At 41.0% G+C, this 15,608-nt stretch overlaps 1 protein-coding gene across 5 annotated transcripts in view; it reads left to right on the top strand.

The window, feature by feature from the left end:
- The window catches only part of Heph (polypyrimidine tract-binding protein 1 heph), a 459,111-nt gene that overhangs the window by 177,587 nt on the left and 265,916 nt on the right, over nucleotides 1-15,608 (top strand). For 4 of the 5 annotated variants that reach the window (XM_077414712.1, XM_077414715.1, XM_077414714.1 and 1 more), the window contains one exon: nucleotides 3,062-3,217. The exons of the other annotated variant lie outside the window; for it this stretch is intronic. In XM_077414712.1, coding sequence (XP_077270838.1) covers nucleotides 3,137-3,217 — 81 coding nt within the window. In that variant the 5' untranslated portion in view covers nucleotides 3,062-3,136. The remainder of the gene's footprint in view (nucleotides 1-3,061; nucleotides 3,218-15,608) is intronic. 5 annotated transcript variants of the gene reach the window in all.

The following is a 15,608-nucleotide window of genomic DNA, read 5'->3' as shown; positions in this document are numbered from 1 at the left end:
TAATGAGTTGACGCACTTCGTCGGAAATTGCATTTGAAAATCTTTTTCGGGATTCGATCGTGGCGCGAGCATCCCACCATTCTACGGCCGTAACGGCGGTCTTCCGGCCGTGTTCCCGGGGTGTCCGCGCGGGAGCCGCGTCGAATCGCGTGGAAGGGGGGCGCGAAGGGCTGTTTTATGCAGGTCTTGGATTTTATGCAATGAGACTGCAATATCAAACGGCGCGCGAACGGAGTGCCGTTGAATAAAATATCCGGTGCCGTTGAGGAAAAAAGCACACGAGACGGGCGGGAAAATGGGGCGCGGAACGGCCGCCAGACGCATTTCGATTTCCCTATACCTGGGCTGCTGCTGCTGCACAATAGATACACACGGGGACCATGCGGCCGCGCGTGATCTCGCGGGTGCATTAAAGTGCCGCCTCATATTCCCCGCCGATCGTTGCGGTAATTTATTACGCGCCCGATCGCACCTCGCCGTCCCGTTTGCCCGTTTGTTTCTTTGTTTATTGAAACGCGGCCTCGATATTACTGTCGCCCGGCTTTTTAACCCATCCAGAAAGGTCTCCGAGTCTTTCTCTTTATTCGTTCGAGAGAAAAGTCTGAATTTTTTTCACGAGTCGTTTGCACACGACTGCAGATACCTCGCGAACTTTCTGAAGATTATCTGAATAGATCAGGATCGGGACACGTGTGTGATGCGATATTCGCGTTATTCGTGTCGTCTCTCGTACATAAACTCGTCTCATTTCACGGCATCGTTCTATCGATCTGTCACGAATTATCTCGTTGATTCGTACAGTTATTTTAGAATTAGCAGGGCTATTGTAGGCAGGTTTAAAAGCGCGATACGCGCTACAAATGAAATATCATCTAATTATAACGTATTATGCGCTTTATCCGCGTAATTAATATGAAATTTACACACCCAGCGATTGGTCATTTCAATGGCCATACCGACAATTGTGTCCTCTCCATTGTTTACGGCTTTACGGTCACTCTCAGCGTCGTGTTTAGCAACTTGGCCAACTTTTGCGAACGAACAATCTCGCTTGACGTCACAGAGTGAGAAAATGAGACAGTGCGAGAGCAGTGGAGTGCAAAAGCAGGACACTATGAAGTAGAGAGGGATGCGAGCGAGAGAAAGAGAGGGAAAGAGATAGAAATAGAAAGAGCGAACACTTCGAAACTTAGATTGGTGTCACGTGGCTCTCGGCGATCTAAAAGTAAGAGACGAGTGGGTGGGAGAGAGAAATGTCGAGGAGAGAGTGCAGAAGAGGATAGGGATAGATAGAGGGAGAGAGAGAGAAAGAGGGAGAGAGAAAGAGAGAGAGGGACGGGAACACTGAGCACGATTCGAGGCGGCTTAACCGGCAAATCCGAGGTAAGATCCCCCGCGAAATCTCTATTTCCGCGAACGCCATGTTTCCACGGTGTTCCCGTATGCCCGTAGCCGCCGGAAGTGCTCCCCTCCGCCTCTTCCTCGGTCTCGTTCCTCCCGCCGCACGCCGATTCTAAAACCCGGGTCCGCCTGCGTCGCGCGGGCGCGTGTCTGCCATGTAAATCTTAAAGGATTACGCTCATAATTGCTTGCGTCGCCGCGTAATTGAAGAGCACTTAGACCGGCTCAGAGCCGATGCGATACGTGACTACGTCGCACCCCGGGATCGAAGATTCCGCGCCGAAACGATTCCGTCACGAATTCTCGACACGGAGGGTTGCCGTCGTGCGATGCGCGAACGTGGCCAAACGATACGGACGTCCCACGTTGGTCAGGGTGCAGAGGATACACGATGCCAGCTGTTGACTTGTGAATGTATATTCGTATCCATCTTGCAGGTATAGAAAGACGACAAAAGTTTTGACAAGAAAACAATAGCTGCTTTAATATTAATTCATATCTCTCTCTCTCTCTCTCTCTCTCTCTCTCTCTCAAAGAAACTTACTTTTTGAATATAAAATACCTGAACTTTTTGTCAAAATACTAAAAGGGCAATTATAAAATGTAGTAATCATTAACATAGAATATTATAGACATTTTATTGTTTGAATACTGTGGATGTTATGTATAGATTTTAAAAATTAATTAATCGGTCAATATTTCTTTCTTGGCTGATGCTGCGATGACTATATGAATTTCAAAGACATGCACGTAATGAGAGAAAGAGACAGTTTAAAACAATCTCGTTATAAACTCGCTATATTATTTCGAGGGTACTCTTATTTAATCAATCGCTCCTTCGCTTTCGGATTCTTCGCTATCGAAGGTAATCAATCTCAAATTCTGACACGCTCTCAATCGTGGCTTTATTAACTAATGCAATCGTAATCGCGCGATCTTTGACGCACACAGCTCGTCGACTTTCCCGCGATCCGATCTATACGTTTAAACTTAGTCGCAGGCACCTCCGTGGCAAAAGCCTAACCTCGTGATACCGTCGGGCTTAATGGATTAATTTTGTAATTGGGTGGTTTGTATAATTGAGGCACAACTATACGCGACTGTATAACCGGAGACCGGCGCCGGCAAGGGGTTGCGACAAAATTTTAGCCGAATTCTCTCGGAGACCCCGCTCTCTGCCGCAAGTTTTGGACTATGTTGGAAAATGTCAACAGTGCGTTACCGGTTTATGGAAAAGTTGGGGGATACGAAACTATTCCGCGGCCCTTTGTCGGAAGCTTCCATCGGCGCTTTGTAGAACGGAGCACCACAATCGATTGGCGTTTCAGTGATTTAGCTCACAAAGTGACAAGTCTGTCAGTCGATGCGGTCGCGGCAAATATTGTCCGCGTTTTAGCAACTGTTATTGTAAACGAATGCGGTATTGCTAGCAATTGGGATATTTTATCGCGTTAAATTTTTTAGTTTTAAAATATTAAGTTAGTTTCGAGATATCAAACAGTTTCTATTTTTATAGAATTCTATTTTCGATGATATCTCTTGCAACTCTCTATAACAATTTTTTCGATTATTAAGTTAAAAGTTGCGAAACATTTTTTTTTTCAAAATTTAATTGTTTTGAAGCGTCTTTTAACGTTTCTTATTTTTTTTCGTGTTTCAGGTAGGTCTAATAAGCAATAGAATTGATCTGTGTTCGATACATCGACGGAAAATACGTGCGAAGAATTTAGACAGTATGATGATGACAAACCTACCCCCTGTTATGCTGCCACCCATTACGGACTACGGGATGCTGACGCCTACTCTCGGAATAAAGGTGAGTCGATTTATCCTGCGGTAACCTCAACAAAGAAACTGAGTTTCGCGATGATACGAAAATATACCAAGGAAAATACAATCAAAGTACCAATTACAATTTCTAGCTGTGCCTTATCATCGTATGTTTATTTAAAAAGGCAAGCGTCAACGCGTACGAAACAGATCGATCGCATGAAACAATTTCGAGTTTAGTCCACGCAAAAGCACCGTCGATCGTTCTCAAACTGATATTTTCTACCGACAGTTTTTTGACAGGCCGACTATAAAATCGTTGCGGGCAATTTTTAGTGATTATTGTAAACATTTCTATATATAAAAAAAAGAGAGACTATTGCGCGTTCTCTCGCCGTTTCTCACGTCTCTACGGTTTTTTCCTCCCTCGGAGCAATTGGAACGTTTTAGTGCCGATATAAAAGCACCCCTGGCGGATCTCTTTGGAGCATCGGGTATCGCCTTTTATCCCTCGGCTTTTACACAGCTTCACACTGCACTCTTGTGCGAGAGCGCCCTACAAGCCGCGAGATATTAATTAAAATTCCGTCTGAAATATTTCCAACGCGGAAGTGAGGGGTGAGCACGGGCGTATTGGCTAACCGGCGTGGGACGGGCGTTTGCGCTGGCGCGTCTAATTTACTCGGCGATCTTCTCCACGTTCTGAAATAAACAAGCAACAACAGCCATCAAAATTCCATTATGCTACTTACGTCAACTTCGCGCGAAAGCTAATAGTTGCAGTCATAATGCTGCAAGCGAGGGATGCAATTATGTTAAGATAATAAAAAAATTAATTAAAATTAGGATAGAGTAAATCTCTACAACTGTGTAAAGAAGAAAATAAGATATTAAAGTAATATTAAATTATGTGTGCAAAAAGTGTAACTGTATAAAGTACAGTAAATTATACCTTGTATGAAGTATATTAACGTTAATATCTTATTACATTAATTTTTTTTTAATGGATAATAGTCTTTTCTCCTTTTAAATATATAAAGTTACGTATATGACATTCGCCATTATATCAAACCAAAAAGTCGTAAAGACTGGATTTTCTGTGTAAGAGAAATGATCAATTACCTTTTACATTTCCAATTTTCTAACGGTAGAAAAGCGAGCTAATAATCGATCGTGCGGTGAATTTCACTGGTCATCATACGCGCGTATGCGTTGTTAATACGTGACTGCAATTTTCCAGATTTTCTAGCGTTGTTTACAGCTGCAACCGCATTACCGATGCTTAGCGAATTTGCGTTGTTACTATTCAGCGTTTCAGTTCGCAAACGTTATTAGTTTGCCAATGAAATCCCGAATGCAAATCTGCTTGAATGCACATTTTGTTTTTACACGTGGCTATTCTCGGAATCTTTTCCGCCGGAGAGTAGATCGATAAATAAAATAATTGAGTGCAGATTGTGTGGAGGGCATATGTATATAAGATAATTCGAGTTACCTTCAATTGTACACGGAACGGAATAAGGGTCTGTCTGAAATGATCGCCACGGAAAAGTCGTGAAAGGTGAGATCTTATTACAACAGATAACTTGTACAACTTATCTTCGTTGTCGCAAAAGAATGCGTTCTGTTTCTTTTTACGAGTGCAGAAGGGGGGGTGCACCCTTTCAAGCAGATCGACGAGGCGTGCTTTCAACGATAGGTAGTTAGCGATTGAGAGGCTCCGAGATACTCTGCGTTATTCTCGATTCTTTTTCTTCGGGCCGAGTCATTGTATTTTTCCGCGGTATCGTATTTCCCGCGGTGGTTACTTTAACTTTAATTAAACTATTTCCAGCGAAGGATAACCGCATAAAATATAAAGCTATCTCGAAGTCCGGCGTAAAACGTCATTTCCATTATTATAAAAGTAAAAAATTGCGCTTGAAATTAACTGAATATTATATTATTGTACTCGTGCTTTTTATTGCTCGCCGTTCGATCATCCCTCTCGAAAAGAAGATCGACTTCATATTCGAGAAGTAACCGTATCTTAGCTCATGTAGAGGGATATTCTAAACTTCGATATTGAAAACATCCTTCGTAATTCATCTTCTGGTATAGTTGAGAAAAGTGGAGATAGTTCTGCGACACGCTGTATAAGGTTTTTAAGAGTTCAATGCAAAGAAGTTTGTCGGCTCGTTGCGGGAAGTATATACAACGCGCGCGGATTCATCTCGGAAAAGGGAGCGTGAGAGAAAAAAGGGCGTGTTCGGGCTGTCGGCAAAGAACCCGCTTGTATAGAAGCGCTGCCGCGAACAAAAAGCTGAATAACATTAACTCGCTTAATGTATTCCCTTAATTTTAATACACAATGCCCGTCGGTACTATAGAGCGCGCGAGTGCCGTGTTCTCGCAGCTATAACCACCGGCGAAGCTTCTTACCCCCGTTAAATCTCCACATCTTAATCTTTTTATCTGATTAATATTTATATTTTATTAACTTCAGTCTCGCTTTTAGATTAGAGAGCCATATAACGGTATTTATTATAACTGTCACGATATAAACCAAAGAAGCCATAAATGATAAACTTTAAATTTATCCCGCTATAATTGTTTCTTCTGTGTAACAAACATAGCTATCCCCTTCTGACTGTATCGATGAAGATTTGATAGCTTCGTCTTGTCACAAATATATTTTTGTAATTAATCTCGCCGCCGCTGTTTGGAACAGCACTCGCGGACGGGGGCCCGCGGGGTTTCCGCTTGATGTTTCGCGCAGCGAAGATTACGTTGAGGATCGATTTTTCGCGCGTCACTTTGATCAATTTCTGCGACCGTTCGACCGGAAGGATATTTTACATTCGCCGGCGGGGCGTTTTCTTTCTCGCCTAAAGGCCGCGTCGTTTCACAAAGCGTTGTCCTCCCGAGTACGTCCAGGCCTGGTCGATCGTTCCCCCGACGGTGTGTTTTATATTTTCCTTGCGTTAATCGTGTCCGGGTCGGTTGATCCCGCGCGTATATACCGGGATCCGGCGGCCCCGCTCGAACTCCCGAGGCGCTCTGACGTCATTCGTATTATTTCCACTTGCGTCCCGCGCGCGCCACCGCACGCCGCGGCCGCCCACCTGTCAGACGCACGCATCGCACGCGCGCGCGTGCATCAAATTCGGGAACGATTTGATTGTTGCGGAGAGCGACGAATTAATTTCCATTCGCGACGTGCAGGTGTACACAGGGCCGAGTTTCATCCGTCTCCGTAACCGTTCGTTCGTCGCGTTTATTAATAAATGTTATACTCTCCTGATTCGCGCCGGCAGAGACGTCGGCTAATTGATTAACAACGAGAGCGCGGCGTATGCGACGCCATAATAAATTCGCTTAATTTTCCAAACTCCGCATTCTCTCGCGTTCCCTTTAGCACTTTATTTATTACTTTTCCCTCTTTCTCCCTCCGTTTCTGGATATTCGTCAATTTGTCCGTTATTCATTGTAATGTAAGAATTCGGATGCCGCGTGTAATCAAATCAAATTTATCTACCTGTAATATATCCCATATGCGCAATGACTTTATTTCAAATTGTATTTCGATATTCTCGTTTGTAACGGTGTGCCCTTATCGAGCCACGATTGTTCACTTGATCGTACATGGCTGCACGACAAAACGAAGAGGATGGAAATGCGCATGAATATCCTGGCACCCCGTCGGTGACCTCGTCTCTTCGTTTGCATACGCAAACAGTGGAATTAGGGCCGGACACGTCGCGCTGCATGCTCGATCGGAGGTCCTTTGCCCCCGGGAGCGCGTTATTGTCGTCTCGAGCAGGTTATTGTCGTCGAAACACGTCGGAACAATCGACAATATTGCCTGAAATTTGACGGGTCCTCCGGGCCCCCGTTGGCATGCCGCGTTTGCCAAACTCTCTCGTGTCCCGACTTCTTTCCGGTTGCGTCAAGTACCTAATTTGATTACGTACGTCGCGTTTGTGCTTTCTCTGTTTTCTATAACGAACTTTATAAATTTTCTTCGAATTAGCTCTCGCTGAATTTGTTTCGGCGTGGCCTCGCAAAAAATAAAGTCATACTTCAATTAACGAATTCTAAAAATTATTAGAAGTGAATTATGATTTACTTCTATAATTAACTTACACCTAGTGAGAATATCTAAATAAATTAGAGTCCACGTTATTTCTTTTATTATTATTATTATGTTTATTCAAATAACGAGAAATGCTCTCGCGATTTGGAAGAAATCCGCGAATGACTCACGGATTAGGAGCTTTTCGCGAAAAATTCTTGAGCGCGACGAGGGTTGATTTGAATTTTCTATGTCGGCTCAGCCTCGCGGCGTCCCTCATCGTCGCGCGAGACACGTCGCATCGAATATTCCATAAATGAATCGACGTTTAATAGAAAATCGGAGAACTGCGAGATACCTCATCGCTCACTGTCACGGCGCTTTTCGCTATACCGGTAGCTATATAGTATCTCAATAATATTCAGTTTATAAACTTCGAATGGATCCCTTATTACGTTCCCGACGTGGCCCGCCCTTCTTTCTTATTATCATTTTTCCAGAGGTGTCTCCGTCGCGCCGATTTATTTTGCGGTCTATGCATGAGCATTGAATGAATATTTAACGTCGACACTCTTCTATTATCTCTGCTCGAATTTTGTCTGTTATCTGGCTTACTTTAATTTTTGTACTTTATTGTTGGTGGAAAGACCAATCGTTGAATCAATAATTCTTTTGCATTTTAATCAAAAACATATAATGATATGCTTGCGCCGAATATCAGTGAAATGGATGGATCCATCACAATCGATCAAGCATTGTTCGCGTCTCGATAATTTAATGCTCAAGCGACTAACGATGTATCTCAGGCCATCCATCTTTTTCCATTTCTTCCCGAATTTCGCGCGCGTGAAGATATACAACTTTCTTATTTCGGAGAGAACCGCCTATCTCCTCCTAAACAGACGAGTTCCCTAAATAGAAAATTCACCAGTGATATCTCTCTTCCAATATAACATAAACACCTCTATAGTATAATATATAAAAAGCTATTAAAAATTTAATTGTATACTAAACTCGTATACGTTTGACGCGAAATAGTTTCACGATGATTTTCATCTTATTCGATCGATACTCATCGTCATTTACTTTATGTGTGACTTTACGCGATAATAGAACAACATTAGAATATGCCGTATCTGCGGCACCACGTACGTGCCATTGCAGGAAATTTTCTGCAACTGCATTAAGGGGGTAGTACATCAGTCTGGCGGAGGGTCAATTTCAAGATTTATTTGTGACAAAGTGGTAGGCCAATCAGGTTCGTATACGATATTGAAGTACATGTTGTTTAGGTGCATATACAGTATTTTTTATATGGAAAAATATTAAGGTAGTTCGATGATGAAGGGCCGAAGTCACAACAATGTTTATGATTTTTTTATCAAATCATTTATATGATCATAAAAAAATAGGATAATGCATTGCAAAGCTTCGTAACGACGCAAAAAGACCATTAGTAAGTAATTTTTACGTTGTAGAATAATGAAATAGATTAAAATGAAGTGTATGTTAATGCGTCGCTTGACTAATTTTCAACTTGTGCCAACTCTTGAGTGCTCTACTTTGGAGATAATTTCGATTGAATTATTGCGTTATTATGGCGATTTACTGAAGTACAGTAATTTTGCCACAAGGTGCATGTAATTTTTTACATAAACAATTTTCCTCGCTGCCCTCATGTACGAGATGAGGGCAGCGACTTGGCAACGCCAAACAGTTTGTGCGGTTGGTACACTTGTTTGTCTTTGCGCTCACTCACACCTAACGTGCACCTAACCTTATGCCGACGATCCCAGCGTGCGGCGTTGCCACGTCGCCACGCTCGAGTTGTGAAAATCAGCGCTTGAGCACCGGAAACCAAACTTTAATTATTATAAATTAAAAAAAACTACGGTGGATTGTGTTCACCTTCAACTATAGGCTTTCTCACAGTGTCCTCTTTCTATCGATATATATTGCTCGGACATTTTTGGCAAAAGATTTTTTGCAAACTCGTGTTGATCATAGGAAAATATCTCTTTTCTTATTAGACCAATGTTAAAATCACCTAATTTTGAAATTAAATATCTTGAGAACGGGACGATGAATTATCTTCTTTTTGGGCTTAATTGATTCAGAAGAGTTCCTTCTTTCGATATAAAAAATAAAACCTATCACTTTTGGCAAAAGTCGTTCATCATCGAACTACCTTAAGAAATGTAGGAGTTATGAGTCATCTGCTCTTTGCGCGCGCGCTCGACTGCGGTGTAGCCAGTAGCTTCTGTGCGGCGTGTCTGAAATGAAAAACTCAAAAAGGGTATTAAATTTAAATGTATTCTCCACAGGTTGACGTTCGAAAATTGTAAAAATGTTAAAAATTGTGAAAGTTATAGCACTTAACAAAAAGAAGTTTATTTTGTGCCGAAAAACCAAATGGTTTTTTTTTATATATTGTTATTAACACATGCACTGAAAGAAAAGATTGGTTTATTGGGGACAAAAAACTCTACGTCAATTAACCTGAGCATTGTGTTGTTATATTGATGTAAGCCAAACGCCAAGACAGCTGGAATAAAAATACGTTTGGAATCGTTTACACCGTTTCAAAAAAAGTCGTTTCGAGATAAACGCGTTTAAAGTTTTGACGGCGGCGTCTCAGACTGGTTTAGCGGCCGACACTACTTCGCTCCAACGGCTATAACTTCGTCCATTTTTGGACTTTTGCAATCGGCAAGGGCTTAAAATACGCGTAAAGGATAACACTTTTAAAATACGCAATAAAAAAAAAAGATCTTTTGAAATTCCCAGTCTGTACTACCCCCTTAACCTGGAACGCGGCGGCCCGAAAATGCTCAAGCGCCGCGTAAGCTTCTCGATAAATATGCACAATCATGAACGGTAAAAAGAGCTTAACAGTATAGGCGCGGTATATAAGCGACTATTGCACTGCATCGGAATAACGACTAGAGGGTGAACTTGGGTTGCCCCGATTTCGCAGTTAGCCGCATCGTTGACGCTTTCCTATTGCCCACTGATTTTCCGACGTTCGCCCTCACCCGTTGCTGCACGCCGCGTTTTCCGCGCCCGCCCGCCCGCCCTGCTCGCGCGAGCTCCTCTTCTCTATTTTATTAGCCCGGTTACACAGTACGGCCTCCGAAACAATAACCATTGTTGTAGACTCCCGCGCGGCATTTCCAGCGCGCCACGTTTGTAGGCCGCAGCTTTCGCGCTTTGTTCGCTCGTAGACGAACGAAGCGTTGGTACTCTCGCGTTGGAGGAGACGATGGTGTAGCTTTCAGATGGGTTTTGTGTCCCTCTCCCGCTCCCTCCCGCTGACTATTTCCAGCCGGTCGTAACCATCGCCGCTAACGTTTGCTGTACTCTCTCGTTCACCACCGGCCCCCGTCGGCGTTCTCCGATGTTGTTCTTTTTTTTTTCCATTCCGCGTTACAGTTTACAATGCGAATCATTTCGAATGCATGCAGCTTTTTAATTACATACCTAGCCGGAAGGCCAATTTACGATTTACTATAGAAAATGGAATTCCGTTCCCATGACGCCATATCCTTCGTACTTTATCGATAATATTTCTCGCGCGTGTTTTAGCTCGGAGCGAGGAAAGTTTAAGGAACGCGGGCGTTTCCAAGATACGTGCCCGACGAAAGTTTCGCGTCGCTGAATATTTTCCGCTAAATTTAGTTGCGACTAAAACGCGTAACAAGTGCCGGTCCTCTGTAACGGCGAAACAGATAAGCGACATAATATGTTTGCGAAATATTGTGAAACGGCACGTAACTCGGAAAATTGAGAAAGAATTCCAGGAATAATCGAGCAATCCTCATAATGCAATTCTCGCGTGCGATTATACAGCCATATACATATGAGGGTGTTCGACTGTATACACGAGTACGTATTTGCCCTTCGATAATGATATAGGGTGCGCGAGTTTCCGTTCTCGTTGGAATTGCCTCGTATAGCTGCTGTCTCGGCTGCAGTTCCCGAAAACACGGCTGTTCCTTATCGGTATCGACTATATCCTTCCCTCCCGTAATTAAACTAATGGAAATCCGACTCGATGCTTTTATGCGATTTCACTCTGTATGTGTACGAGCGAGCCTCAAACACCGAAACGCAATCCATTCAAGATTCTGGGGCGACAAGCGAAAACCACGAAACTCCGCAACTTCGGATGCATGTGGGAGCGATTATAACGATTAAATGGAGTTCGCGCGTTGATATCTATATATCTTAGAAGAATGCAAAAGAAGTGTTTAAAGATTATTAATTATACATAAAGAACTGTATGGACTTCAACACGATATATATTATTTTAGAAAGATATTTTGTTCTTGTTTTCGCGTCGGAAATTTTTTCCGAATTCGCACAAATTATTATTACACAATCTTTCCACATTGCAAGAAATCAAAACTCGGAAAGAAAATGTTTTTAGCCTAAATCGACCCAGCGTTAATACACGTTGCGGTTGAATTTGGTTTACAAATGCCGGGGCGGTTTTAGGAGAGCGCGAATGAAGCCCGCGCTGATAATAAGCGAAGTGAGATAGCCGTTGCATGTATTGCATTACACGTAATGAAAATAGCTATCGCATTACGCATAATTACAATGTTATTTCATTATATGCGAAATAATTTGCGAAAGTTTGCGAACGCGTGGAGTAATTGGGGGATGAGCGGCGTTATGTAAATGAACTGGCGATAATTGCGCGTCATTGTTCATTATTTTTTTATTAAAAGCCGGAGAGCGCGTCGTTAACAGTCCCTTTGTGAAAATATTTTATTGTTTTTAATTAACGCCGCGAGAGTTGGCGCGATGTAAAAAAAAGAGAGAATGTGTTACGCCCCCCCCCTCCCGCGCGATTTCCCGCCGCTCGAGCGGATCGCCATCAACTCGATAGGAGAGGGGGGCAGATCTCAATTAATTTTAATCATCGTTAACAAAGTGCCGAAAAGATGTAACGTGACACGGTTGCGCGGCCGTTCAAAATTAATGACGTTCGTCAAAATGGAACGCCAGGGTAAACCCGCGTTGTCCGATACCGAAGACTCTCGAGAGTCAATTAATTGATGCCCTGATGGACGTGATGTCGCGTTTGTTTTACACTCGTTTGTTTTTCACATTCGAAATCGCCTCGCTGTCTCGGTTTGTTTCAAAAGGAACGTCCAATCTTCGTTTTTCGCGTGAGAGTCCGAAAGTTTCATCAGTTTTATCTCGCAATATTTTTGTAATTAAGTATCTCCAAAATGACACGGTTACTTGCTCTCGATAAGCGCAAACTTTATTTCTTGATATCGCTGACTTTACTGTCGGAGGTCGGATTAGGGTGAATAAACGTTGTTCGATAGCGGGGACGCGTTTTGAAAGGAAACACGACGGTCCGACTTCGATGAAAAATTAATGTCTATTTTCTCGCGTCGGAAATTTTGGGAATTGGCGCGTTGTGTGCGCGTGAGAACGTCGATAAAAGAAACGGTCAGGACGAAAGGTGAGTCTTTCAATTCTTTTATGAGCTTCATTTCCACGAACGTTGAAGGTCAGGCGTTGTTTAATCTATGAAATAGCGTGATGTGTAGGATACTAAATCGTTCTGACTCGCGAGAAATTTTTAACGCTGCGTCAGCTGTCTCTTTTATGGCGGAAAATGTGTCTTTTGCATTTTCCGTTAACGAATAATTGTGTACAGTTAATGCGGCTGCGTATGCGTTTATTGCACAGCAAATTTTTCTAAATATACACACGATATGTTTATAAATTGTAGAATGTTTTTTCTAACGTGTTTAAAAAATGTATCCAGTATAAATGGCTTTTGCAACCATGTCGTAACTGCTGACAAAGTAATTTGATACGTATAACATATCTATTACAATGAATTGCGGTTTTCGTCAAATTATTTATTATTAGAAACCGAGTCAGGAAATATGGCGTTTGTGTCACTGAGCCATTAATAATATTTGAACGACGAATATTTGTGGACGTTGAAAGATTTTAATAAATTAAACATTACATGTATATGTGTATATTAATAATTGTATAATGAAACAATTTAATATTTCTTAATTTTAATATTGCATGAATTATAATATAATAATATAATAATAGAATTCTAATAATTGTATATATATATATTAATAACATATAATGAAACAATTTAATATGTCTTAATTTTAATTGTATGAATTATAATGTAATGATATAATAATAGAATTCTAATTGAAATATATAATAAATTACTAAGAAATTATAAAACATTGAAGTTTGGGAGAAATATTATAAGCTTTTAACGAAAACTAGTTAACTTTATATGCTTTTAGAAACTTACGGCCAAATATCTTTTGTCGGCCATCTTGCGAGATGCATCTAATGATGTGTTCTGTCAGGTCTCGAAACGATTTTCACAGGAATAACAATGTTTTCTTGACTAGCGCGGCGCTCCTTTCTTTAGCACGTCACTTAGTTTGACAACTTTTCAGCATTCGGTTCGCAAAAGTTTTCCGCGCGAGAGATAACGATAGAACAGTGCAATCAGTGGCGTAAACGGGATTTTTAGATTGCCGATGGAAACAGGAGGTTGATGCGTAAGCACAGTTGGAAATTTCTTTTCAAGAGTAAGAAAGGTGAGGAAATAAAACTCGTCTCGCAAAATATCCGATATTTACTGAGATAGAAAGTTTCCGCGCAAGCTTTTAAGAGTGTCTAAGAGTCCGATAATTTATTCCAATAAGAATCGATAATTTATACGTCGAAGAGTTTGCCGAACGCGTTAATTCTTGATGGCTTTAACTGTAGCTTTAACGCGTTTATAATCCATGCTTTAATTATATTTTCATTTATCCACGTAACAATATACAGCTGAATATAACATTTAATAAAATAATATTCTTTAATATTCAATAAAGCAATTTTTAATTGGAAGTTATTACGTATATTGAAGATTCTTTATTTAATTATTTACTTTACGTAAATTAATATAGTTTAGGAAAAAAATAAAGCTTTTACATTTGTACTAAACCTATAATGAATGTTTTCCAATGAATGAATAATTAAAAATTTTACTAGATGATTTATATGTATATTTGTAGAAAATATTTCTATTGAATTTATATAGTTTTCACATATTTATATTGAGTAACGTATAAAAATATATTATGCATTAATGTTATTGTTAAAATTTTATAATTGTACATAAATATTTTTATTAAAATATTATATTATATTTTATATTACATTTAAATTTATATGATAAAAGTATAAATTACTCGTGTATAAAAAAGCATTGGAAATGTATTTAGATAATAAAATCTACTACAATATATTTTTGGTAGCCAATAAACGTTTGTTAATTTTGAAATTAAAGTATTTAATAAAATTTATATAAAATTTACTGTTGCTAAAAAATATTCTTATAATTACTTGAATTATAATATTTAATTTAAAAAAATGGTTCAAGCTTTATTAATGTACTGCGATGTACAATAGTACTCCATCCTTTCTGCTATAATTATTTTAATTTTGGATGATGCAAGCGCGTTATTGTTCATTATTTGCACAAAAAACAGGGCGAGTAACCGAGGAGTAAATCAAATTTTAATTACATTAACGCCGTGGTGTATTCAATTAATTCTGACTCATCCTTGCTTGGTGTGCGAAAAGTTTCATACATGAGAAATAATCAAAGTATCCCTCTCCTACGTCCTCTCTATATTCCCTCCCCCCCTTCGATGCATCAGTCTCGAGGGTGCACCTCTTCAAGTTCAAGTCTTAGAAAGCGGCTCATCTCTTGTAGCGAGCGCTTATATACTCGTCCCGCCGCACTCGCCCGAAGTATCGGACTTTTTTCGTCCGGCCATTGTCTTCCTGTGCACTCGGGGCAAGTGGCGGTAAACAGGCATCGAGAATTTCGTCATAGACAATGCGGTTGTCACGCGATCTACCCTGTGCTGCCTCCCGCTGGAAATGGGCTGGGCAAGAACGGAGATGCTGTGATACGATATCGCCTATAATATGCTCCGATCGTCCGGGAATATCTCTGGTCGATGCCGATCGCTTCGCGAAGAGCTTAACTCGGTCGTAACTGTTCGATGTATGAGTCCGACAATGGGAACTCTTCTCGGCGCGGATGCTTCACGAAGTGGATGCTTAATCTTTAGATAGCTCCGGGATAGATGGAGGTATTTTCACATATCCTGAAGATTTTGTTAAAAAAGAATCTTCCGGTTCAGCACGTTGAAAGCTTGCATTTCCCATTAATGAGAAAGGAATTTATCCATATTTATTAAAGCGCGATAAAGGCGGAAGAGAACGGGCTCCGGTACGATCTTCCAATAAACGCTTCCACCGCAATCCGCGCGGGAGAATAGCGAAATCGGAGGAGGTATCCACGCTGATA

The sequence above is a fragment of the Temnothorax americanus genome, unplaced genomic scaffold (assembly GCF_048541705.1).
Source record: "Temnothorax americanus isolate GAGA-0224 unplaced genomic scaffold, ASM4854170v1 Scaffold37, whole genome shotgun sequence".
Taxonomy (NCBI): Eukaryota; Metazoa; Arthropoda; class Insecta; order Hymenoptera; family Formicidae; genus Temnothorax; species Temnothorax americanus.
Note: the sequence above shows the minus strand (reverse complement) of the source record. Positions and strands in the feature narration are given on the sequence as shown.